The 26,044-nt window shown below is 34.9% G+C and overlaps 1 protein-coding gene across 2 annotated transcripts in view; it reads right to left on the reverse strand.

Moving 5' to 3' along the window:
• The window catches only part of Tmtc2 (transmembrane O-mannosyltransferase targeting cadherins 2), a 391,166-nt gene that overhangs the window by 176,258 nt on the left and 188,864 nt on the right, over window positions 1-26,044 (reverse strand). For both annotated transcript variants that reach the window (XM_027919857.2, XM_027919916.3), the window contains 2 exons: window positions 22,440-23,268; window positions 439-553 (listed from right to left, as the gene is read on the reverse strand). In XM_027919857.2, the coding sequence (XP_027775658.2) occupies window positions 439-553; window positions 22,440-23,268 (944 nt within the window). The remainder of the gene's footprint in view (window positions 1-438; window positions 554-22,439; window positions 23,269-26,044) is intronic.

Genomic DNA, 26,044 nt, shown 5'->3' on the forward strand with positions numbered 1-26,044 from the left:
AACCTGTGACTGTGGATTAAGAGAGAGAAAACCAAGTTCAATAAGAAGGTGTTTACTTTCACCTTGCTTTTTTTTTTTTTTTGTATAAGTATCAAACACAAAGACTTATTTTATGAGCCCTAATACCCATCTCAGTATTAAGGGAACAAACTCTGTGAAAAACTATAAGCGTTTAAACCAACTCTTAGGTTATCATATGGTATACTACTTCAAAAAACCTCAGCCATAATACATCAATACTCATGAATATAGATGATGTGGCTCCCAACCAAGAAATCACAAATACTATCCACCTATGAGTCTCAGAGGCATGATTAATGAAAAGACTATTTCAGAAAAACAGCTATCACCATCTCTGTTTCCAGCAGTTAAATCAATAGTCCCTCTCACCACAGGTTTCAAAAATGAACCCAATCAGAGAAAGCGAGTCATACTCACAAATTATAAAGCATGTCAGCCATGTTGCTGCGGTAGTACAAAGCATTTCTATAGGCGCTTTCAGCTTCAGAAATTTTGCTCTGACTCTTCAGAACATTTCCAAGGTTACCCCATGCTGGCAAGAAGAAAAAGAAGCATTCAGGCTAAGCGTCAATCCAATTACACATAACATAATATCAGGCCATCAGGAAGTACCACGGGGAGACAAAAATCTGCATAAAACATTTTAAGAAGTAAAATTTATTTCCCTTATACTCTAACATTTCACCAAGCCAGGAGATTAAATGTAATCAAAGCTTAAAAATAATTAAAGCAATTATTAGGTCTCAAAGCTGATATACATATACAGTTCATCATAAGGCCAAGAACAATGTTATCTTAAGATCACCTACAAAGACTTCATGCTCTTTCAAGTTTCCATAGGGGTCTTCATGGTCTGAAAGTACTGTATACTTATTGGGCTAGAAACTGTAAGAAATCATCTTAAAATAAACAAAGATTTCATTCTAGTATGAAAAAACTGATAAATGCCATAAAAGATCTAAAGATGAAAAGCAAAAGTATCTAAACAAGATCAAAGTTAGAAAGATACTCAATAGGCATCAGAACGTATCAGTAAAACATTACCCTTCTTAAAACAGTGAAGTATATATGGTCTGTTCAGATATAATGTTTCTTTATACCCTTCCAACAAATGAGTTCACTATAGGGAAAAATATTTCCCCACACGTAATCATGTTGAAAATCATTTGTTTTCTGTGTGCCCTTAATTTTCTCCCCATCTAATTATAGTTTCTCAATACTAAAAGTCATTTCTCCCCTCAAGGAGATGGGTATTGATCCTTGAAAATAAACTCTTCCCCCATTGGAAAGATGAAGACAAGAAGAAAGATTTATATGTATCAAAATTTATTTGATACACTATGCCTGAATAACGAAAGGGTATCACTTTTTAATGCATTTAAAAAGTGTAGAATCTTTTAGGATCAGAATTGCCTGCATGCCTATAATTTAATACACCAGCACTATGGTTCACTCATCTGGAAAATGGGTTCATAGTGACTCATTGCCTTCGTGATGGGAATTAAATTAGTCAATATACAGTAAGATGTTTCAGACAATGCCTGAACAATGGTAAATGATAAATATTTGCTATTATCATTAATGTTATAATGATTGATGCTCTGCAATTTAAAATTATAGAGCACTGATGATAGAAATAATACAAATGTAATGTGATTTTTGTCATTATGTCTTTATATTATCTGCAGAGAATACTAATCTTTCGTATTTGGTAAGTTATGCTTCTGATGGAAAACAAGAAAGGCACTGAACTGAGCATTATCCAACATCGAACAATGTCACATACTATTCCACACTTGATATATGTCATCTCACGAAGCTTTCTACAGAGTCCTGTACATAAAGCTAATGCCTGTCCTGTGGGTGAGGAAGCAGACTCAGAGGCACTGAAGAATTTGCCAAGTTGATCCTGAGATATTACAGCAGAAATTCCAACCCAAGGCTCACTATTTCCAAATTTACTCTACGCTACACCTGACATTCTTATATCATGATTTGTCTTTTATTGCAAACTGACATTCACACATTAAGGATGAGAACTTGAAATGATGAATCCACAGAAAATCATATACTCAAATGGAAAGGTAAATCCACACATGGAGGATTGCAAGTTTAAGGACAGTCTCACCAACTTATCAAGGCCTTCAGCACTTAGCAAGACCCTTTCTCAAAATTAAAAAATAAAAAATGAGTTGGAGATGTAACTCAGTATTAAAGCACCTCTGGATTCCATCCCCAATCAATCTCTCTCTCTCTCTCTCTCTCTCTCTCTCTCTCTCTCACACACACACACACACACACACACACACACACACGTAAAGCAATTTAAAATATTGTCCAGTTGAACTACTAAATCCATAACAGGAAGTTAAAATATGGCAAACACAATAGTAAAATGTTATGATTATCTTCAAACTTAACAGGTGTAACACTACATGGATTTTATATATACTAGCTTTCCCCCAACAAATTAATGAAGCATGGCTCTATGGAAACTTCTGATACCTAGGTGAGTTTCCAATCCACTTCATCCCTCCACAAAGTTCTGCTTTGATTGAGGGATTAGTAAATGAAAATTGATTTGCATTGAAATTACTCCAGAGAAATTCATCCAAATATTAATTTAAGCAAAAAGAAAACATTATATTAATACCACCCCACCCAAACCACAGACTTAAAATACAGATGCAGGAAAAATATAGCAATGATTTGCTTTGAATATTTTAGGTCATATGTCCACAGGAGCAAATTGATCTATTCAATATCTGTATCTTTATTAATCTTAAGTAATGCTCTTGGCAGTAGTCAACATGAATACAGCTATATTTAGATATGTCCACTCCTTTGGTTGTATTCATTTATTCATTCACAAATGTAATCATTAAATAATACTTGTTAATACATTTTTGGGGGGCCAGAAACTTTATTAGAGGTTGTGCATATAATATTGAAACCAAATAATCAAGCTGTTACCTACTTGGAGCCTATGATAAAAGAAAGAGGAGTGGAGGGGGTTGAAGAAGATAGGATGTGTACAATAAGATGAATGAATGAACTTCTGGGAGTGGTAAGAATTATAAATAATAAAACAAAGTTAAGTGATAAGGCTAATTTAGATATGAATATCACCTGACCAAAGTCAAAATCCTGCACCTGGACACATGAGACCTCAGGATTCTCCACGGTGTAATGTTCATGTTCTCGTTCTCTCTTGTTCTCTATCTCTCTCTCTCCCTCTCTCCCCCCCCCCTCCTCCATTGCTCCCTCTCATCTGTTGTGTATGTGTGTGTGAGTGTGTGTGTGCAAGAAACAATTCTGCTGATTTATTTTACTTCCGGTGCTTTTGCTTTAGGCATTGATAGGATGACAAGATTTCATCATGTTCAAATCAAAATCAAAATTCCTTCTCAAAATCTCTTCTCCCATAGGTAACTTTTCCCCAGTGTTGTGTTTATCAAAACACATTTTAAAATCATTAAAGAGTTGCCCAACTAAAAACTAAAACTGTCTCATGATTTTTTTTTGTTTTTGGAGGGAAAATTTCTGTTAGCGTTTCCAGACTTACAAATATAAATGTGATTGATATTTTTCATCAATGCTACCAATACATGCCAACATAAAGTAGAGCTCACTTATAAATGCATAAAGCTATCCCAGAGAATATGACCAGAAATAAAAAATACTATTAACGGTCATCTAAATAGCAATTATTTTCATGGACACTATTCATTTTTTGTATTCCAATGATAAAATAAAATATCACACTTGAACTGAAAAACCATCTCAATTCCAGCTAATTTTAACATATTTTATATATTAAATGTTAAAGTATAAAATATAAAACATGTACCATAATTGCCTATGTGATGATTCCACTTCTAAATAATTCACCTGCCAATTACTCAGTGTGCCTTTTTCACATCGTGTCGATTTTTAAATGTAACTAGACTCATTATTTGAAAATATCCAAGCCAAACCGCTAAGATACAGAGAAATATTCCAAGTTTCATAGACGGGACAATTTTACACTATGAAAACATTGGTTTTATATAAATTAATATATAAATTTTATGTAATATTTTAGCATTGTTTATTAAGGAACTTGAAGAATGTATCCTAACCATATACAAAAGAGAAAAATACAACTGGATTTTAGTGCTGTTTTCACCAAATACAAAGGTAAATTCCAGATACTCACAAAGTTAAACGTGAAAAGGTAAAGCTAAGAGAAGACTATGTAGGGGAATATCTTCGTGGAATAGAAAAAGACTCCTTAAGAGGACTCCTAAGCAAAACTCAAAGGGTAAAAAAAAGATGAATTTGAAGACTTCAAAATGAAGTGCTCATATAACTTTGCCACTTCAAAGTTAAAAACACACAATTCACTCAGAGAATGTACTTCAAATATTTAAAAAGAGAAAGCACTCTATTTAGAAAGTAAAAGGTATTCCTACAAGTGACAAGAAACAGGTAAGAAATCCACTAGGAAGAAAATGAGCAAAAAGAATAAACTAGAAACTACAAAAAAAGGAAACCAGATAAGCACCAAGCATTTAAACTAACATAATAGTACAAAATTTCTTATTAACCCAGCAAAATGCAAAGTACAATAGCAAGACATCTTTTATACACAGCTTGGCAAAAAATGACTATGTGAAGCCAAGAACTGTAGGAGAATCAACCAGAGCACTGTGGTTGGCAGCGTGACTTGGAACAGCCTGTCCCTTATGCCACCTGGAACCTCCACTTTCATATGCCATCCAAGAGTACTCAGTCAAATCACAAAACTAAATCAAAGACAAGCTGGGATCAGCAATTTCCGACTCAGAATTCTCACCTATGAGAACATGTAAGACAGTGTTTACTTCAGGTGTCTTCGTGTTGGCTGACAGTAAGAAATAATCAGTGTGTCCATCCTTGGGAGTACAATATGCGTTCTACTTCATGAATTGTTATGAGAACCAACATACAGCATGTAAATACTGTAACATGACTGCATGTAAAAGCCTACTAGCAAAAATCTAATGTATTGTGACATAATTACATTTATAATTATTATTAAAAATTAACACCCTAAATATCAGTGCATATTTTGTTAAGTGTACATTGTAAATCCAAGAATACAAATCCAAATGCATTAGAACAGTTGCCTATGATGCAAAGGTAAAATGAAGTTAGATACAGACATAAAAGAGAGATGAATAAAAGAGAAAACTTGGCAGGGATCACCCTAAAAATTGACCATGAACCAAGAATATAATTAATCTAACCCCTTACCTGGGATCTAGGGGGGAAAAGTGGGGAAGGAAAGGGGGAGGAGGGGGAGGAAACGAGAGGTAGAAATGGAAAATTAAAGTCATACTTCACATTCTTTTAAAATAGAGATGGAATTATACTATATCCTACTTAAGAAATAAAGAGCTTTAACATCAAACTTTTTCTTATACCAAGACAATTCAAAACAGATGTACAGGATTATTTTCAAATTTCCACTTTCATATTTATACACTGGACCTCACCTGAACATAAAGACTTGCATTTTCATTAATATTTATTATGTTATATCTTTTGCACTTAAGTCCATACATTTTATCGATGTGATAATTCCATGCAATGGATTTTCAGAGGTGTAGTTTTATTGGAATAAAATGCTTAAAATTCTTCCCCCTCAAATTGTGATAAAGCCTAAAATGGTTATCAGTGTTTTAAAAGTCTATATTTTAATAAAGTATGGATGAATACCATACAGTTTCCGAATACTCAGAGTTCACATCTACTTCTTATTATACAAGTGAATTTTATAAGAAACTGTGCTAATTTAGAGAGGCAACTACACAATCTTATGGGCCTTCTTTGCCACAGTATGATAACTGAGCAGGGCATGGTGACACAAACTTCTAATCCTAGCTACTAAATCAAAGCCAGCCTCAGCAATTGAGCAAATTCCTAAGCAACTTAGTGAGACCATGCCTCAAAATAAAAAATAAAATATGGCTCAGTGGTTAAGTATCCCTGGGTTGAATACCCAGTACTTGAAAAAACAAACAAAAACAAATGAACAAACAAAAAAACACACTGTGATAATTGAAGTGAACAAATAAAGAAGAAAAGGAAAAAGGAGAAGAATAAGATGTTATAATAAACTAATAATAGTGGTGCTTATATTTATTTAAAGATTGCTATATACTTGAAAGTGATCTAAACTTATTTAGCCTAATAAAAAACATCTGAGGTATATTAATATCCCATTTACTGAGGAGAAAACTGAAGATTAGCTCACCAGGTAACAGTTAATGAAAAAGGGGATCCAGATTTGTTCTCAGGTATCTGAAGGTAGAGGTAGAGCCACCTTACCTTCCTAATATTTAGTCTGAACTCAAAATAGAATAATATAGTACTCAGTATGTTTCCATATGTAATTTAGGAACCAAAGTACAATATGAGACAAAATAAAAGTATTCAAATGAGTCATCCTTTCAGAGCTGCTAGGAGTAAATAAAACCTAACCACAACAAAATAAGCTATCTGGTGCCCATATTCAAAATATATTTTCCAGGCCTGAGAAAAGTTTATATCAAAAATATGCTGTTTTACATTTCTTTGAGATTATAATTTTAAAGGTCACATTTTTCCTGTTAACACAATGGAAACAGAACATACTCAACCTACGGTCAACAAACAGCTATTGCTCACAGGTGTCCAACATGCTAGGTAGGGACTTAAGACACAGATACAATGATTTTGGTGCTGTGAGGATGTGGGAGAGACAGAACAAGCATTGTTTAATAAATTTAAGACTTCCTTCCTAGGCTAAACATCCACAAGAAAAGTAAGGGAAGGCAAAAAGGCATTTCTACACATAACTAAATAAATCCTAGCAAATGTACTCTGATTTAAAAAAAAAAAAAAAAAAACTCTTCTATTAAGAAAACCAGGAAGTGAAGTAGGAATCACTCTTACACCTCAAGAACCCTTCACACAGATATTCAACAACATCTAAAAGGTATCCACTTAAGAAGAAACTTGACCTTAATTCATAATGAAAGCTCCTCTTGTACTTTAGTCCACAATCTGCCACGGTCTATTTTATGTTCTTTGAAAAGTAGAGAAACAATTAAATATTCACATCCTGTAAAACTTGTTCCAAAGAGAAAATCAAATATGCAGTCCCTCTGGAAATGCTAAGTGATCTGTGTCAATAAGTACTTCCAATGTTTTCCACAGTCCTCATCCAAAGACACGAAACTTTTTAAGTTTATAGACTAAAATCAAACTTCTATGAAGTAACTATTGCAATTTCACAGCAAAAAAAAATCCATATGTGGAAATCTGGCCTACATTTCAGGGGATTTTTATATTTAAAATTTGAAGAAATTATGGCATATACCATTTATTATAAAAATAACAATTTTCTCATGATTTGCCATATAGTACTGCTCTGTGAAAAATCAGATAAAAACATATTGCTTAATATTAATATTTCATTTTTAGCTACTTACTATTCAGGTCTACATGAGTAAACATGCCTCTTGGGGCTATCAGATATGCATATTCATTTCAATAGTAAAATAAATAAATACCAAAATATGTAAAGACTCTTAGACTCTTGCTTTTAGCTATAATTTATCTTAGAATGTTAATCTTTTATCTTTAATCCTGCTATCAAATTCTTAAATAGTATGTAAAGATCTGCCAAAATTGAAGTATTTAATTGCATAAATAAGAAGATAAATCCTAAAGTTCACTTTCCCCAACTATGAGTTACTTATAAAGAATCAGAATGCTATTTCCAAAAAGGGTAAAAATTCGCATTTTGCCAGGAACCTGTGTCAGGCATGCTGCAGAAGATATTAAATAACTAATTTATTTGTGCCTAATAGATCTAGTAAGAATTACTTCTATTCCAATTAAAGACCAATTTTAGGTTAAATTTTGTATATATACACTCTTTATGAAATTTTATAGCAGTACCTTACCACCCCCTTAGTACTAGAGGAGGAACAATGCCTCAGAGAAGCAAAGTGAGACTCAAAAAACATTTAAACAAGCTGAAAGACAGGCTTGTGTCTCTCTGTCTAACGCCCTTGGTTTCAAGCACTATGGAGTACATGTTCCACCAATGGTCTTGCCAAAACTATAATTCAAATAAATTAATTTTAATATAAAGGTTAATTGTGCTAAATTTTCCAGTCTCAATGGAGAAGGATAAAGGAAAGCAAAGGAAACTGGTTGCAGTGTGCAAGCCTATAATCCCCGTGGCTTGGGAGGCTGAGACAAGAGGATGGAGAGTACAAAGCCAGCCTCAGCAAAAGCAAGGTGCTAAGCAACTCAGTGAGACCCTGTCTCTAAATAAAATACAAAAAAAATAGGGCTGGAGATGTGGCTTAGTGGTTGAGTGGCCCCAAATTCAATCCCTAGTGACCCCCCTAAAAAAAAAAGTAAGGGGGAAAAGAGCCACTTCACTGCATGGAATTTATGATGAACATAACAGAGACAGAGAGAATATCTCTGTGTTTAATCAGAATGCTTTTTTACTCAATCTATTAATAAAAACTCTGATGGGAGTGGTCAACATGTATAGCCTAGGCTTTATTCTAATTATCTGATAATCACTTCATATTATTCCAGGGAAATAGGAGCCCTTCTAAGCCTTCAGGAATTTGTTTTCCCTAAAGCAATTATACCTTGGATTATCACAAAAAAGAATATCATGTTAAATAGGTAAATAAGAGTTCTAGTTGAAAAAAATAAGTGTAAGAAGTAGCTATGATTTAAAAATCAGGTATCCTTGATACCAGAACACATATTCTATAATCGTATATGTAATTCTAATTTAACATGTTACAATATGAAGTTATTCTCTTGTTTTGCAATCTTTGATTACTTCAAATGGACCTGAAATTAAATTTATTCCTAGTGAAGAAGACAGCATTAAAATTCAAAAGATAAAATAGAGTATTTCAATAACAACACTGTTCATCTTGACAACATGATTACTTACTAAAACATCTACATGCATATTGTGATGTTCACATATATGATCTATGTCTTTGCTTTAATATGTCTAGGGGGACTTCCTCAGCAACCCATCTACAAAGTCTGCTATATTTCTAACTTTGACTATGAATCACCTCTACACCCACAGCCAGGTCTGCTACCAGTATCACTTAGAGTAACTGATACACGGTTTGGCCTGTATCTGCCTTCATTCATTGACGTTTCATCTATGTACAATTTTTCCCTGGGCCTGTCCATCAAAACATATCTGCTCTATCCCTATGAGCAATGTGCTCTCTGTAAAGTTTTTGATGAAGTAGCCCTAGTAATATATATAGTTAATATAACTGCCTTTTTAAATATAATGACTGGCCAAGGGGCAAGAATTTGGGAGCACCAAGACTGAGGATCACCTCAACTCATGCCCTGTTTTTTTTTTTTTTTTTTTTTTTTTGCTAATCACCCATAAAAAAAAGTAGTTAAAATACATTTGGTGAATGTATACAATTCCATAAATATTGATCCTATTTTATAATATCCATACCAATACAGGAAAGGCCTTTTAGAAATTCCTTATACATGGCTGATCTCACAATCCATGAAAGTCATTCACCTAGTACCTACAAATTGATGGCAAATTCTAAAGAGTATTTGAGTTTTCTCTGAGTGAGTTCATATTAGAAACAAAAGTATTTCAAAGGAGCCCTTACAGTTTGCTTCGATGATAATGGGAATCATTTGAGTTTGGTTCAGATCTAAAAGATGAAGAACCTATAGAAAGGCCATGAGTTCCAGGATAATTGTATTATGATTTCTAAACTACTCCAGAGAGAAAAAGGGACATCCGATTTATCCCGAATTTCCATTAGTTCTTTTATAATCCAATGTCCCATAGATTACTTTATCTCACAGTGGATCCTGCCATTACTTGGGCGAGTCCCTGCCACCTAGGCCCCAGGTTAGTTTTCTACCATGTGTCACTAAAGAAACTTTGATGCAGAAACATTAGATAAAAGGTCCAAAACCTGAGTTTAGTACTGGTCTTGCCACCAACTAGATTTGGGTATACTCAAGTAAAATTTGGGTATACTGAATCATTATATTCATTAGCAATAGTAAAAGCAATAATTTGGTAAATATATAATGTGGGCCAAATCCTGGGCTAAATATACTACCTATACTAAATACCATCTTGTGGGATAGTATATATTACCTATACTATCCCACAAGATGGTATTTATATACTCACTACATCAACGATCAACCTCAGGTCCAGAGAGTTTGTGATGATATAGTATGAAGAAAATAACAGATATTACTAATGAAGTATTACCCTTTTGTTTTTCAGTAAGCATCCTGATTCCGCTCATTTCTCATCTGTCAAATGGATGTAATGATGCTTGCTTAAACTACACTCCATGTTCACTGGGATTAAATTAGATAATAGACCTCTAACACTGAGAAGTCCACTACTATATAAAAGATATATCTCATGAATAGATTATTATACATAAAAAGCATAATCAGTGAGATATACAATTTTATAATGTACCACATCTATTCAGTATTTTTGGACATGTTACTGAGAATTACATTGTCAACTTAAACCCATGCCAACAAAACCATAAACTAAAGCAATATTAAATGTAATCTAGAAACCAATTTTAAAACTGAAAATAAACCTAATTTTTTAAAGGTCTGCTTCTAATACACAAGTATAGTGCATCTTAGTACTACACCCTGTGTTAATTTTCATATACTGATTTTTGGCAGTAACTGTGAACAACTCAGGAGCTACTGTTAAACAGTGCAAAAGTAGAGCTGATTCTAGAGAAAAGGGGATTATAAAAGAAATAACAAGCAGAAATCTATATTTCAAGAATTAAATATGTATGTTAAGGAGAAAAATACAGGTTTGGATTAGAATAATATTTATAAATAACTATATTATGAGATTTCTAAAAAAATGTCAAATATCTTTACTGTAAGTATAAATTTTGGGCAACGATTATTTTAAAGGTTGCCTTCTGTACTTTGAGCTATTAACAATTGAAAAAAGGGAGGTTAATTTTCTTTGGCTTCTTTGCTGATAAAGGATCAGCGTTTTAAAAATTCTTGAAAGACACAACAGCAAATACTTGAAAATAAGGCATTTTTACATGAATTGAAAGTGTAATATTAAAATGAGGAAGGATGTTACCTACTAAACAGTCTTAAATAAACAACTCAGGAATTTCTGCTTCCAGGCAGCAAAAGAAATCTAGTATATAGATGACTAAGTAAGATAAATAGGAAACACTCAGGAAATGTGTCAATATAAGAGCGGTCAATGTACCAAAATTATATTATTACATCACGGCTCACTCTTCTGTAGCTGTAGTCTTAACTAGATTGAATCCTAACAGGGAATATCCAAAGGCCATAAAAGAATCTTTTTTCCCTCACCAAAAACATCGACTGGATACATATTTCTATTAATTAATTAACATTACTAGTTACTAAATATAACTGTGTGATCATATATTCCATCCATTGAGCCTTAAATAATGTTGTTATTCAGAAAATTTACAAGTCAAGATGACTAAAATCCATGAGAAGCCACATTTTCCTACCAAATAATCAGAACTGGGATTAGAATATATTTCATTAAGCTTTTCCTTTCAACTCGAAACCTCAAAAATAAATTTATACTCCAAGCTCAAGTTCAGAATGAGCTGAGAATGAGAAACAGCCACACCAAAGTATGACAGTCCTCTGACCAAAGCACTATACAGCCTTCTTATGCTGGAGCTGTATCACAGAAAGCAGAGGTATAGCACTTGAACTGGTTCAGTGACTGCATCAACTGCCTTCGATGTATCTCAAAATCATAGTCCTAAAGAGTAACAACAAGAGATTTTTAAGTCCTGTATTGTTCCTTCCAAATAATAGCATTTCAAGAGCAAAAGTATTCTTAAATATATCACTGATTGGCAATAAGAAAAATGCAGAATACATGGGTTTGTACAAAATCAGTAATTAATATGCTAATGTTTTCATTATACAAGCCTAGAAACTCATTTCTACTTTAAATTTATTTTCAATATATACATAAATATGGACAATCTATTCAATCTCAGCCACTAAAGTGAACGTGACTTGAAGTCTTCCTTAGAAAATATTCAGATGATTCCAAAACCGATGAAGTATTTGCAATACTGAAAACTACTAAAGCTTATTTGTAAAGCTCAAGGAGATTAAGACAATGGATAAAGCAGAAAACATCAAAACATCTTGCCCTTATAGTCTTTGTTGGTGGTCTCATGATCTACACGTTTGAGCAATTCACTCTTTTATCCCAAGGAAGGAAAAGTAGTGCCAGAAAAAAAAAAAAAAATTTAAATCATCTCTTCTTATTACACAAACTTTAACTTCCAATATACAGTGCCCCCAACATCATAATAAAGTAAATTTCCTCTTCATTCTATGCAACTTACAAAGAAATGTCTTCAGTTGACATCTCACTTACTTGTTGCTGTCAAAACCTGATTCTCAGGTGATTTTCTGATTAACTAACTAACCCAGTTCTTTCTCCCTACACTTAAATTTTCTAGACAGAAATTGTTCAAAGGTTGAATGTATCTTCTTATGGATTAGAAATTAGGTGTCCCTGCAAAACTCCTTTGTTAATTCAGGAATGTTTGGAGGTGAAAAGATAAGGTTGTAAATTAACTGTAACCTAATGAGTCCCTCCAAATTTGAATGGACTAAGTGGGTGATAACTCCAAGCAGGTAGAGTATGCTCACTGATGGTGTGCCTCTGGATTTATATTTTGTTCCTGGTGCCTCTTCTCTCTTCTCCAGGCCCAGAGCAAGGGACTCAGGAGACCATGGACCATGGATTATGCCTCCAGAACTATGAACTTAAAATAAACTTTTCTTCCTCTAAGTTGTTTGGTCAGGCATGTTGGACAGCAATGAAATACTGACTATCACACATAAATATAATGCTTCTAAAAACATAATAATGCTGATATTTTAATATAATATCCAATGTTGTTTTGCACAAAGGTACTAAATTATTCTATTTAAAATGGCTGAATGAATGTTCAGAGTGGCAGATAATAGTAATGGAAATTAGATTCCTTACAAATAAGCCTATCATATAGCCATGCTCTCAAGAAGGTGTGCGTGTGTATGTTCAAGTGCATGTGTTTCTCTATTATTTCATCAAATCTGCATATGGTTTACTTACTTGGAAAATAGTATTATTCCTTAATATAAAAATTTTTGTATGTTTGATCATTATTTAATTTTTAGTAATCACGAATATTCATGTTCCTGTTAGAATCCCTTGAATGTTAACGTTCATAGTTTTAAAATTATACAAAAGTTTAGAACTAATATACAAAACTAGAAAGCTGTCTATATGCATAAGGATAAAAATTCTCTTAACAGAATTAAACATAAACATGCCTCCACATCCAACCTATTTCAACCAGAATATCTCAGTTCCTCAATAATCCCTCAATATTTATCTGTAATTTTCTTTTAAATCCACGATCACAATAGATTTGTGTGTGTGTGTGTGTGTGTGTGTGTATGTGTGTGTGTGTGTGAGAGAGAGAGAGAGAGAGAGAGAGAGAGAGAGAGAGAGAGAGAGAGAGAAGCAGGAATGGGGGTGGGCTGAAACAAAATAAAGTTATCTTGGAAACCGGCTCTGTGACATTATCTGTCATTTTACATTACAACAAGAAATGAACATATTTTACCCTTCTGTGCTTTATAGGAGTCCAATACTTGTAATTTCCTTTTGCATACACTAGTACTCATATTCGTACATCTTTGCTTGCTGTAGCAGCTTTGTTTTGTTTTACTGGAAGATTAAAATTTCAAAAGAGCTGCTATGATCCACAACAAACAACTCCATTCTCAAATACTACTCCTAACACAGCTACCCATTCCTTAATACAAGCCAGGTTTGATGTCCAGAGAATAGATCCTTCCACAGAAACTACAAAAATGGTACACAGAAAAATATTTCACTCTTTTTGAACAAAAGCATTAATTAGTAGAAAAGCAGGAGCAATCCTGAAGTCTATAAACTATATGCGAGTAGGAATCTAGAAAGATTAAACAGACTCTGGAGATGACATCCACCTACATGTACCTGCAAATCATGGTAAGCTAGGGTTTGGGCTTCAAGTGGGAGGTCGGATTATAGAAGCCACACAAACCCTGGTCCCCAGAAGAAAATAGACTTGAGTGGCTGAATTAGAAACAACCATCCCAGAGAACGAGAAGGTAGGTGTACTATCTGTCCAGCAAATTTACACAAACAGAAAAAAGAAAATAAATTTCCTGGGCATTTTTATACATACACCACCATTATAAAATCTGATATAATACAACATTACATGCCCAAAGAATGCAAAGCAGAACTAGGTCTTAAACTACAGCTGCAGTAAAGATTTCAAAATAGACATAAATATTACATATAACTTTGTACAAAAGGATTTCAAATACTAGTTAAACTGAACAAAATCCAGGAAAAAGAGTTACTAAAATTAGCCCAAAAGTAAATATGACTATTTTTAAAACAAGGAAGGAAATTAAATCAATAGAATAAAAGTTCATTTATAAACATCAAGTGTAGCTAGTTTTACAGGTAACTTCCACCTAATAAAGAAGAAAAATCTAATTCCAATTTGTTATAAAAATATTTCAGGAACAACAACAACAGAAAAAGACAGTGATCCCACAATGATTATTTAAGGTTAACGTCAATTGATTTCATTTCGTTTCTTCTGTGTGTGTGGGTGTGTGCGGGTGCACACATAAGTGCACACATGTGTGTGGTGCTGGGCAAGTGTTCAACCACTGATCTACATTGCCAGTCCTCACATGATGTCAATATCAGACTATGCTATTACAAGACAGAACTATCAATAACTGAAAAGTAAAGGCAAAAAACAAATTTAGAAGAATTACAAGCAATAATACATTATAACCAATTCCTGGGTTTATTCCAGGAGTACAAAACAGCATCGACAACAGAAAATCTACTAATATGTCATTAAATTAATATATCGAGTGGCAAAAACCTATCATCAATTCATAAAAATTCTTAAACTAGAAATAAGAAAAAACTCTTACTAAATAAAAGTGATATACATAAAAAACCATAAAATGCACATTGTTAATGGCAAAGTGTCAAAACCCTTTTTTCTAGACAAGAATAAGAGAGTAGGAAAACAAAACTATTTGCTGTCATCACTTCTATTTAACATTGTATGGAGGATCTAACACACACTAAGGAAAAGAAAATAAATGAATCAAAACAAAATTGTCATGAGAGGTATAGAAAGAGGTCTTCAGAGGCACTGGTAATACTCCTTAGGCTATTAAATAGGTACCTGTTTTAGCACTATTCTTTATGCAAATATGTGTCTGAAAACACATTTTTCTATGAATGGTGTAATTGATTGATATATTTTATAAGTGAGCATTTTAAGAAACAAAAAACTAATATGGAAAATGATAATTTAATTTCATACTTAATTTAGTCTTATGTTAGTCTTAATTTCTTCAGAGCATAAATCTTTCTTAAGTATAATCTAAGACAACACTAGTATTAGGATTGACATTTTTCAAAAGTCAATAAAGATCTTAGAAGTTTTGTTAGGGGTAATCTCAATGACTTAGAATCAGCAGCATATTAACCACTTTATTATAAGACACCATAAAGTTATCTGCATTGAGCTTGTATGGATTGGTATTTTTTTACTCACAGTTCATAATGCTGGGACAACAGAAAAATGTATGGGCCCTTCATTCTTAGAAACACAGAAACTATATTGAACCTCTGTGACTATTTTATACCAAATTTTGAGTTATTTCCTAAACAAATAATATTTCTTCAACAGTTATTTCTTGAAATTTGAAACCATATGATGAAAGAGAACTAGAACTCTCAATTTTATAATAATCAAGCAGAAAGAAAAATTGTTAAACATTGCAGAGCTAAAACAATTTTTTTGAATATGTAAACAGGTAATATATGTCATTTGCATTGGGGGGTAAACTTGGCATGCTTGAGTAATTACCTTGAGAGTTGCAAATATGTGCACCATGTTATATACATCTTTTATATCTACAATCCCCAAATTTACAGTAGAAACAGGCATGAAGAACAAACTTTAGCTCATGAATTTTCCTTAGATTAACCTTCCCCTTTTTTGTGGATTCTGGCACTTGAACCCTGTGGCTCATTACTATTGCTACATTTCAAGTCCTTCCCCCCCCCCCCCCACCCTTTTCCTTGAGATAGGTCTTGCTAAGTTGCAGAGCCTGGCCTTAAACTTGGCAGTGCAATATTCCTGCCACCTGAGTGGATGGAATCACAAGTGTGCACCATTCCTGGCATTCTTAACTATTTTTTTTTTTAAATTACTTCCAAACATCTAAAAAATGAAAGTCAGAGCCAGACATGATGAACAAATAAAACAGGACTGGAGATGTAGCTCAGGCTTTGCCTAACATTTGCCAGGCCCTGGGTTCATCCTCAGTACTGAAAAAGAAGAGGGATTGGGGATGGGGTGGGTCAAAAACCCAGTAAGATGTTCTCCAAGGTGAACTGTTCTAAGAGAACTGATTCAATTCTGAATCTATAACTTAATTTTTAAAGTTCATTTAGCACACCAGATATGCTGCCATATATGCTATCATTCATTCTATTTTATGTTTATGTGCTCACTGATCTGTTTATCATAATAACTTTGTTAATCGGTGATTATGACCTTAATTAAAAAGGAATTTTATAACAAGATTATTTTAGAGAAGAGAGGTGATGAGGTTGAGATGCTGGCTGATCACCCAGGTAGAAAATTCTCCCAACAGACATGAGGTCATGAAGAATCTAACTTAAGACAATGACATGTTTATTGACACCACTTCCCTGACCACTACCACTCACCATACACACACACACACACACACACACACACACACCAGGCAATGCCATAGACACTATAGAGAAGGAGAAGTGAAGGAAGGTTCTGGACAGTACTGAAAGAATACTTCAATTGAGATAGAAGGTAAAAAACACAGAAAACAGCGGTATGTGAAATGAGAGACAGTCAAAACTGCATAGATCCATAACAGCAGAGATCAGTGGTGCCAAATTCCACAGAGATAAGGACACATGGATATTTAGCTGAGGCCAGAAGCCAAGCAAGAAGAGTGATCATACATTGAACTGATCTGTAATGGATTAATATATGCTCTTATCAAACAATTATTAATCAATATGGCTTACAAAATGTCTTGAAGGGAGAAAAAAGAAAACCCTTTCAAATACAATATGCCTTACTCATTAAGGCAGTCATTACAGAAAATTTCCTCTTTGCTAAGCACAAAAATGCAAAGAGTCATGGTGAAATCAGCAAACTAGAGTAATCAACTATGTCTAGTATTTTCCTGACATTATCAACCACATAATGAGACAGGACTTGTGGTTTACATAGTCTAAATCAGCTATCATTCTCCACTATCCAGATTTAACCATAAATTAGCAGCACAGTCACTATGACAGGCTTTACCCATCCTCATTTGCATCCAATCAGTTAATGACTGGCAGCTGTCTACAGGACCCATTACTGAAGGCAGCAGTTTTAATGGATAATGCTTCATGAGGCTTAAAATCATATTCATGATAGACTGAAATACTTCAAAATCTGCAAAGGCTTTCAAAGGGGGAAAAAATTAAACTAACTCCAGTCTATAATCTCAGAAAATCTTCAGAAAAGACTGGCTTTCAAGGGTTTCTAATCTTTAGCTGTGCTCACATAACATAATAAACTAAAAAAAAAAAAAAATCTGCCCTTAAGGAAGACTGCTGCCAGTCTCATAATTGCTACGGAAGTAACTATAGCCAGAATTATTGCTAGCATGTTATGAATTGAAAAATTTAGGAACCTGGAATGAAAGAGTTTTGTTTTTATCAAAATGAAAGCATATGCCACAAAAAGAAATCCTGGAATCCAAAACCAGCTCTACTACTAATTCTATCACTCTTATTATGAAGCATCCCTCAGTGTGTGGTACATCCATAACATATTTCACACTTTTGCCTTATTTCATGCATGTACATTCTGTTTCTAACCAGACTATGAACTCCTTAAGAAGAACAATCACTATGACATTTATATTCAACAGATTCTTTGCTGAATGCCTTCTCTGTAACAGGCACTGTCATTAGTACATATATGGCTTTTTCTTTAAAATGCAGAAAACCCTTCCTTTTGCACCTTATAATTTACTGTATGCTGACAAGGCATTCAGACAATAAACACGTAAGTAGAGGAAACACGGTATGCCCAATAGTGATAAGTGCTATGAGAAAAATAAAGAAATGGAATGAGGACTGGTAATGCTCCAAAAAGCAGAGGTAGTGCGTAGCTGTACTCTATAAGAGAGCAGACAATTGTGTGTAAAGAACTTCATGATAATGTGAGCAAAAAGAGGTGAGGGAGGATATCTGGGGAAACACATAACAGGAAGAAGCAACTATGCATGCAAAAGCTCTGTATTAGGAGTCGGCGTGGCATATAAAAGCCACATCAAAGGAGCCGATAGGCCTGGTGTGGAGAATGGGAGAGAGGCTCGTAGGTGTACAGGGTCTTATCCCTGATTGTGTACTTTTACTTTGAAAGAAATGGAAAGCCAGTAAACGACTGAGGCAGTGGATGCCACACATACTCTGACACATTTCAAAAGGGTCACAGGAGTGCTGGCTCAGTGTGGCCCCAAGGGATACAACAACAGAAGCAAAGGTTCAACTCAGACATTAAAGAGCTTGGAAGTCATCACTTCTATCCTTATAAGCAGCAGCAGCTCAACTAACTGAAAATCAATGACTCCTCTTGGAGCCATCAGCATTCTGCAGTCACAGGGCTACTGCCACTCTGAGATTTAGAGAGGCAGGCAAATCCAGAGTCATGGCAGAGGTGAGCTAACCCAGAGCAGGAATTGTTGAAGACAGAAACTGTTAGAAACAATTAACTAGTAATTTTTACCAGTTGCTTTCGACATCACTGTTTAAAGAAAGAAAGAGAGAGAGAGAGAGAGAGAGAGAGAGAGAGAAAGAAAGAAAGAAAGAAAGAAAGAAAGAAAGAAAGAAAGAAAGAAAGAAAGAAAGAAAGAAGGAAGGAAGAAAAATGCTTTCCTAGGTTTGGCAAGGCAGCAGTGGGTGGGGTGGGGGTAGTATACATTTTATGAAATATACCCAAAGCATTACACATACAAATACCTACTCTCTAAGTGAAAGACCTTACCAAAGCCGTATCCCAGAATTGTGGAAGAAGGACACCTTCTTCTCCAGCCACTTTTAGCCTTCAGGTCCCAACTAGAAGTGGTACACAGGGAAAGCCAAGAACCACTTGTGAAGGTCACATCCCAGAGAAGCAGACATTTAATCATGAGATAACAGAACACCTCTGCCACACTTTATGCCATACCCACAAGGCTCCAGTATAATAAAAGATTGCAGCTAGAGATATGAAAAACATAAATTGAGTCCTTAAGGAAGCTCCAAGGCAAAAAGGGACACAAAACAAAAGAATACTAGAGGAATATGACACTTCTGCCACCTAAGATTATAGCAGACATTAAATACAGTTCAGTTCTGAGCCACATTAATATAAAACCTTATCTCCTCATCTCCTACTACACTACACATCATATCTGCCTCAAAATTTAAAAAAAAAATTACAAGCATGCTAAAAGGGTGGAAAACAAAAGGTACGAGATCAGCTTAGAGTCTTTTGATAATATTCCAAGTGAAAGATGGTGGTGCTTGGGCCACAGTGGTAGTACTGGAGGTAGTAAAAAAGTGGTCAAGTTCCTGATGTACTTTTGTAGACAGAGCAGAGAGGAATGACTAATGGAATGGATGTGGTGGTGGAAAGGGAAGAGAAGAGGCATAGATGACTCCCAGGTTTGGGGCCAGAGGTTCTGGGAAAATGGAGTTGCCATCAGTGAGATATCAAAGATGGCAAGCAAAGCAGCTGGCTGGTACACTTGTGGGACAGCTAGTTTCAGGAATTCAATTTTTGACGTCTTGAGGGACTTGTGTTATTGGTCATACATTCATTTAACAATAATATTTTGGAATGCCTAGATACTATAGCACTTTTTAAGTGTCAAGAAAGAGACTTAAAGGGGCTGCGGTTGTAGCTCAGTGGTAGAGCACTTGCCTAGCATGTGTGAGGCACTGGGTTCAATCCTTAGTACCACATAAAAGTAAATAAATAAAGGTATTGTGTCCATCTACAACTGAGAAAAAAAATAGGAAAGAAAGAGATTTAGAAATATCTTGAAAACCAAGGAAATGCATAATAACCACTGGAGTGAACAGATGAAGAAATGATTGAACATTTTAATCATGTCACAAAAATATCATATTCAAAAGTCCTAAATAAAAGCAATAACAGTAAATAATGCTGAAAAATACCTACAAATTTACAAAATGTTTTCACCTACTCTGGGACAGAGATGCTATTACATTCTGGTATCTGAATATCTTCCAGAGTAATCAAATTTGGCTGGATTCTTGGCTTACCAGCCTTCCCTGTAGCTAAGTGTGGCCAACAGTGTGTGAGCAAATACAGTAGGTGCAATTTAGGTGACATGCTCCTAATGAGAACTGGTACACCCACAGTTGGTCCTTTCTCCCCCCTCTTCCTGACAGCTGAAGTGCTGATGTGATAATGAAACATCTTGGACCACATGGGCAGGGTGACACCACTGAGATGGCAAGGGAACAAACAAGGAGCACAGATCCTGAAAACCCACGGCGCCATCTTATCAGCTCTGCACTGCCACATGCTTAGATTGTCACATGAAAGAATACAGTTCTATCTAACTTAAGTCCTTGTTATCTCAACACTTTATGACATTAGCTTAGCTTGAAATTTAACAAAAATTTTTAATAAATCCTCAAAATAACACCGATGCAAATAACATGCTGAGGATTTTGTTTTATTCCTTTCCATGTATCTGTTTTAAACCACAGGAGAATACATTGGCAACACAAACTTATTCTGCATACTTATTTCTAGTGAAGAAAAAACAGTTGGAAAGTATTCTGCCAAAATGACTTGCAAAACATTTTTAGAGCAAGACTTGGGTTCAGACATTCAATAAACTCTACAGTATTCACTACCTAGAAAAGGCACATGGCAATGATTTTTCAGAAAGAATTGAGGAATTATATGCCATGCCCTAGCTCAACTTTAATGCTTCTACTTTTCATTAAAAATCCCTGCAATCTATTAAGCATTGTAAGTACCAACAATTAGTTCCTTGGCTTAAAGAAATGTGTATTTGCTTACTGAACTTCTTGACTTAGTTTGTGCCAATCAGACAAGGATGCCAAAGCTGCTTCTGGGTATCTAGATTTTGGATATACCCCAGTATATATCAGCAGGCCATTTCATACATTTGGAACAGTTTTCCACCTTCGGAATTTGAATACCGATATGGAATTATATTGGAATGACGAGAAAAACCCCGGTTCAAATTCTATACAAGCAGCCATAATGTAAAGGGTGAATAAAAACTGACTTATGTAGAACAACACTATTTGGCAATATTTACTGTGATATATTTCTGCACTAAAATGATACACTTATTTTCATTCAATTATTATCTGGTTTCCATCACCACTTAAATTGCCTAAGCCAGAATAATCCACTGTAACAGCTTTTGACTATTTATTTTTGCTTTAAAGGTACTTAATTTCTATGCTGGCTAATGATTTTGAGATTTGCTAAAATAATTTCCTAAACCAAAAGCTTACCAAGAAAGGTCTAATCAATCTTCTCTCTATATAGTGAAAAGTCAGTCACTTTGGTTTCCCTAAGTGACTCAAGAATTGTTATTTAACCTCTACAAGGTAGGGGTGACTCTCACAAGCTAGTGTACACACTGACATCTAGAGACACAACTCCAAGATTCAAAGGGAACCTTACCTCCAATGCTTCTGGCAGTTCCTCAGGCAATCCTTAGAAAACAGAAGAGCTAGAACATTCTTACATGAGATGACTTTTATTACCAGATGAAAGATATAGCCAATGTCAGTATCTTAAAAATGTGGAAACCAAGCATTTTCGAAATTCAGATGACACTCAATATTTCTAAAGAACATGAATCCTAATTCTTCAGAAACACGGGAAAACATTTCCCTATTTCAAGTATGCAATGCTGGATATGCTTCTAAATGGGTTTACTGCACATCTCTTAAAAAATAATGAAAGATATAGGCATTACATAAAAGGATCTCTTTGTCTGTAATACTGGGTTTTAAGGTAACAAGTAAAAAGGAAAAAAAAAAAAGTAGAAAGTTTAACCTGCCCAGGCAAAAGCATAAAATAAAATATTACCTTTAGCTGGGTTTACTTTTATCCCTGACCTATACAGCATCTCCTCATTCTGCCAGTCTCCATTCCTGATCGCGGTCTTGAGTCCATAGAAAACAATTAATGTAGCTGTAGCATAGAAAATCAAGCTCTTGAGAAACCGCTTTTGGACTTTGACATAAAGGGCTCTGGCACCCACTGTAATCAGGAGGCAGAAGCCCATACTAGGAATATACAATACTCGCTCTGCAATTACAAAGCCGACATAGAAAAACAAGTTTGTGGCAGGAATAAAGGGTATTATCAACAAAGATAAAGACAGAACAACAATGTTCTCAGTAGAAGGGAGCTGAGTTCTCTCCGATACATTATTTTTAATGCCATTTTCTACTTTGGATGCAAAGCTGGGCTTAATCTCTGAGTTCCGGTACTCCACATCTGAATGGCAGCTATGTCCGTTTGCATTCTGCTTGCCATTGGTTACAGCTTTCCCATTGCATTCTCTCTCTATGCTTGGGCTCTTCAATCCATAGTAGGCGAGGAGGAGGAGTCCAGTATAGAAGGCCACAGTGTGTAGGTTTCTCCAATCACAAATTGTTTTGAGCAGAGGCACAGCATCCATTGACCAGTCAAAGCTGAGAGTATCTGGGCACAGCAACAACCAGAGGTTCTTGGTTGGCAAATAGAAGAAGGTGAGCGTGCGAGCCAGCAGGCTATCGGAATCCGCAGCCGGGTTGTCAGAGTTGGAAAAGCTTGGTGGTTTGTTTCCCATCCAGTATAAGCGGGCCCCCAAAAGGGAGGTCCCCCAGAAAGTTAACAAACTAATGCTGAGAAAGAGAGACAAGTTCTTCCTCTGAAACCAAAAGAGAGGGAGAAAAATAAAGATCATTGTCAATACAGCATGGGGACATTTCACTTAACAGTAAGAGATGAAATACATTTTTAAATAGACAGTAAACGCATAGGATCACGGCTCCAGTATGGGACTTCATTTCCATTTCCTTTTAAAGATGCTTGGGGACATATTATCTTAAAAAAAAAAAAAATGGACTACGGAATTATGGAATCCTACTTTGTATATAACATTTATTTGTTTGCTTTTGGTGCCAGGGATCAAACCCAGGGCCTTGTGCATGTGAGGCAAGCACTCTACCAAGTGAGCTATATCCTCAGCCTCCCCACCTTTTTATATATTTTTTAAATTTTTTAGTACTGTAGATTAAACTCAGGGATGCTTACCCACAGAGCCACATCCCTACACCACCACCCCCCCCCCACTTTTTTTTTTTTTTTTTTTTTTGGAAACAGGGACTTGCTAAATTGTTAGGGCTTTGCTAAATTGCTGAGGCTAGCCTCAAACTTTTGATCCTCCTGCCTGAGCCTCCCACATCACTGAGATTACAGGCATGGTCTATGCAACTTAGGGTACCTTTTGTTGTTGTTGTTGTTTTCTAACTCCAATAGCCAAAACCTCTATATATTAACCTCTGAGAAAGGGGTTCAATGTATTACTGTCGGGTGTTCAATCAAAAGGAGACCACAACTGGCACAGTACGTTCACTGCATAATATATGGTAGGTACATAATAGCTGTCTTCTTTAATTTTGTAATGTAGATTTTTTTATGGGGTGGGACAAAGAATCATGGCAAAAAATGGGGGGCATGTCAGGATTCTGCTCAGATCTAAGGCAGTCAGAGTATGTCATTTTGTCTATGCTGGTCTCCTTTTCATGGTCTTGAATGCACCTGCAGAATTTACAGGCCAGCCTTTCATTGGCTGCCCTGTGGTATCACTGATATTGGTGGAATGCAACATTTGTTAACCCTCTTTATGAATTCTAAGATTTTCACGACTTCACCTTCATCCTCTTTTACTTCTGTTGTCATTTATTGACTTGCCTGTAGGCACATTCACTCTCAATATTCAAACTCAAAATGCCCAAAACAGAACGCTTGATTTCCTACCTTCACCAAACTAATAAAATGTTCCTACTCCAACCATCCCTACCCTCAGAAAAATGGTAAAACCATGTAACCAGTTTCTCCTTCGGAGCCTCCCTTCCACATACCATTCATTATCAAGACCTCTCAACCTCTACTTCAAAATTCGTTCCAATTCTGCCCATTTCCTTCATCTCTTCTGTCCTCTCTAGTTCAAAATCTAAAAATGGGAGCAACACAATATTCTACTTGATGATCTTGACATTTGTAAACAGACTTTCCCAATGTTAAGTCATTAGTGAGGTCTTGTCCTAAGATCTTGAAACTTTTTCCTCTACCAAAAATTGTTTTCAAAAGTTTGTGATTCATTGATAATTTTTTGGTTCACCCCTCCCCCAATTTAGGTAATAATGTCCCTTTTTGCTTCCATAATTACTTTAGGAGACGTAATTCTGAGTACAAAAGAAGTGAAGGGGTAGGAATTTAGAAGACAAAAATTCAGAAAGATAAAAATGAGAAATAAAATTGTTCATAATTTCCACAAGTTTTCTAAGAAATAGGACTGCGTGTTAATCTGATTATAATGCTAAATTCATAACATTAACTGTCTTAGTGTTTTACAAATATTTTTGCTTGACTTAAATCCATACACTAGGTTGCATTTTTAATGGTAGAAGGATTGATCATGTTTGCCCACCATGAATCTTTAACTTCTAGATCTGTCTTAGCAAAATGATATGGTGCATAGCTTCATTACAACCTAAGAAGAACTAATGCAAACCATTCAGTTGCTCTTTTGAAATTCTACCCAAGAAAAGCCCAAGAATTTCTTAATTTCAGAAAACAAAAATAAAATGTCACAAAACCATACTTTAGAAATTCTATCTTGGTCAACTCAATTAGTCATATAATTGAGTACTTTTATATTACACAAGGGAGAAACATACCATTTGATAAAAATAAGTGAGGTAAGCTATCACAGGTCATATCACAGGTCAGAGCAGCTCCAGAGGCTGAGACAGGAGAATCGCAAGCTCAAGACCAGCCTCAGCAACTAAGCCAGGCCCTAAGCAACTTAACAAAACTCTGTATCAAAATAAAATATAAATAAAAAAGGGCTGGGGAATGGCTTAGTGATTAAGTACTCCTGGGTTCAATCCCCAGTACCCTCCCTCAAAAAAAAAAAAAAAAAATCAAACTCTGAATTTGGACCAAAAAGCCATTTTTCAAAGTGTGAACAAGACAGTTCTATTATTATACCTTGTGATTACCTTATGGTGGCAGTGAGTAGAGAGGCAAGGAGGAAAAGAAAAAGCATTACAAAAACACTGGCAATCAGGAAAGGCAAAAGCTCCACTTGGGAAAGGTCAGTGTGGTCCAGTTCTTCCCTAGTCCTGAAACTCTAGATGAAGTCAGCCATAATAATGAGGCAATTTGATTTTATTTCCCAAAACAGAACCTACCTAATCTTTCCTCAGGCAAAACCACTTTATTAATTTTTAACAAAACATCTTTAATCCTTTATTAAATTTTAATAATCATCAAAATGAAACACTGGGATTGAAAATGTGTTTGAAATCATTATAGTGATTATAATGATGAAATAATATGAAAATACAGTGAACTACAAAACAAAGATTTGAGTAATGAAAACTTCTTAATGAAAATATATAAAAGTCTAAGTATTA

Source organism: Marmota flaviventris, chromosome 3 (genome assembly GCF_047511675.1).
Source record: "Marmota flaviventris isolate mMarFla1 chromosome 3, mMarFla1.hap1, whole genome shotgun sequence".
NCBI classification, from domain to species: Eukaryota; Metazoa; Chordata; class Mammalia; order Rodentia; family Sciuridae; genus Marmota; species Marmota flaviventris.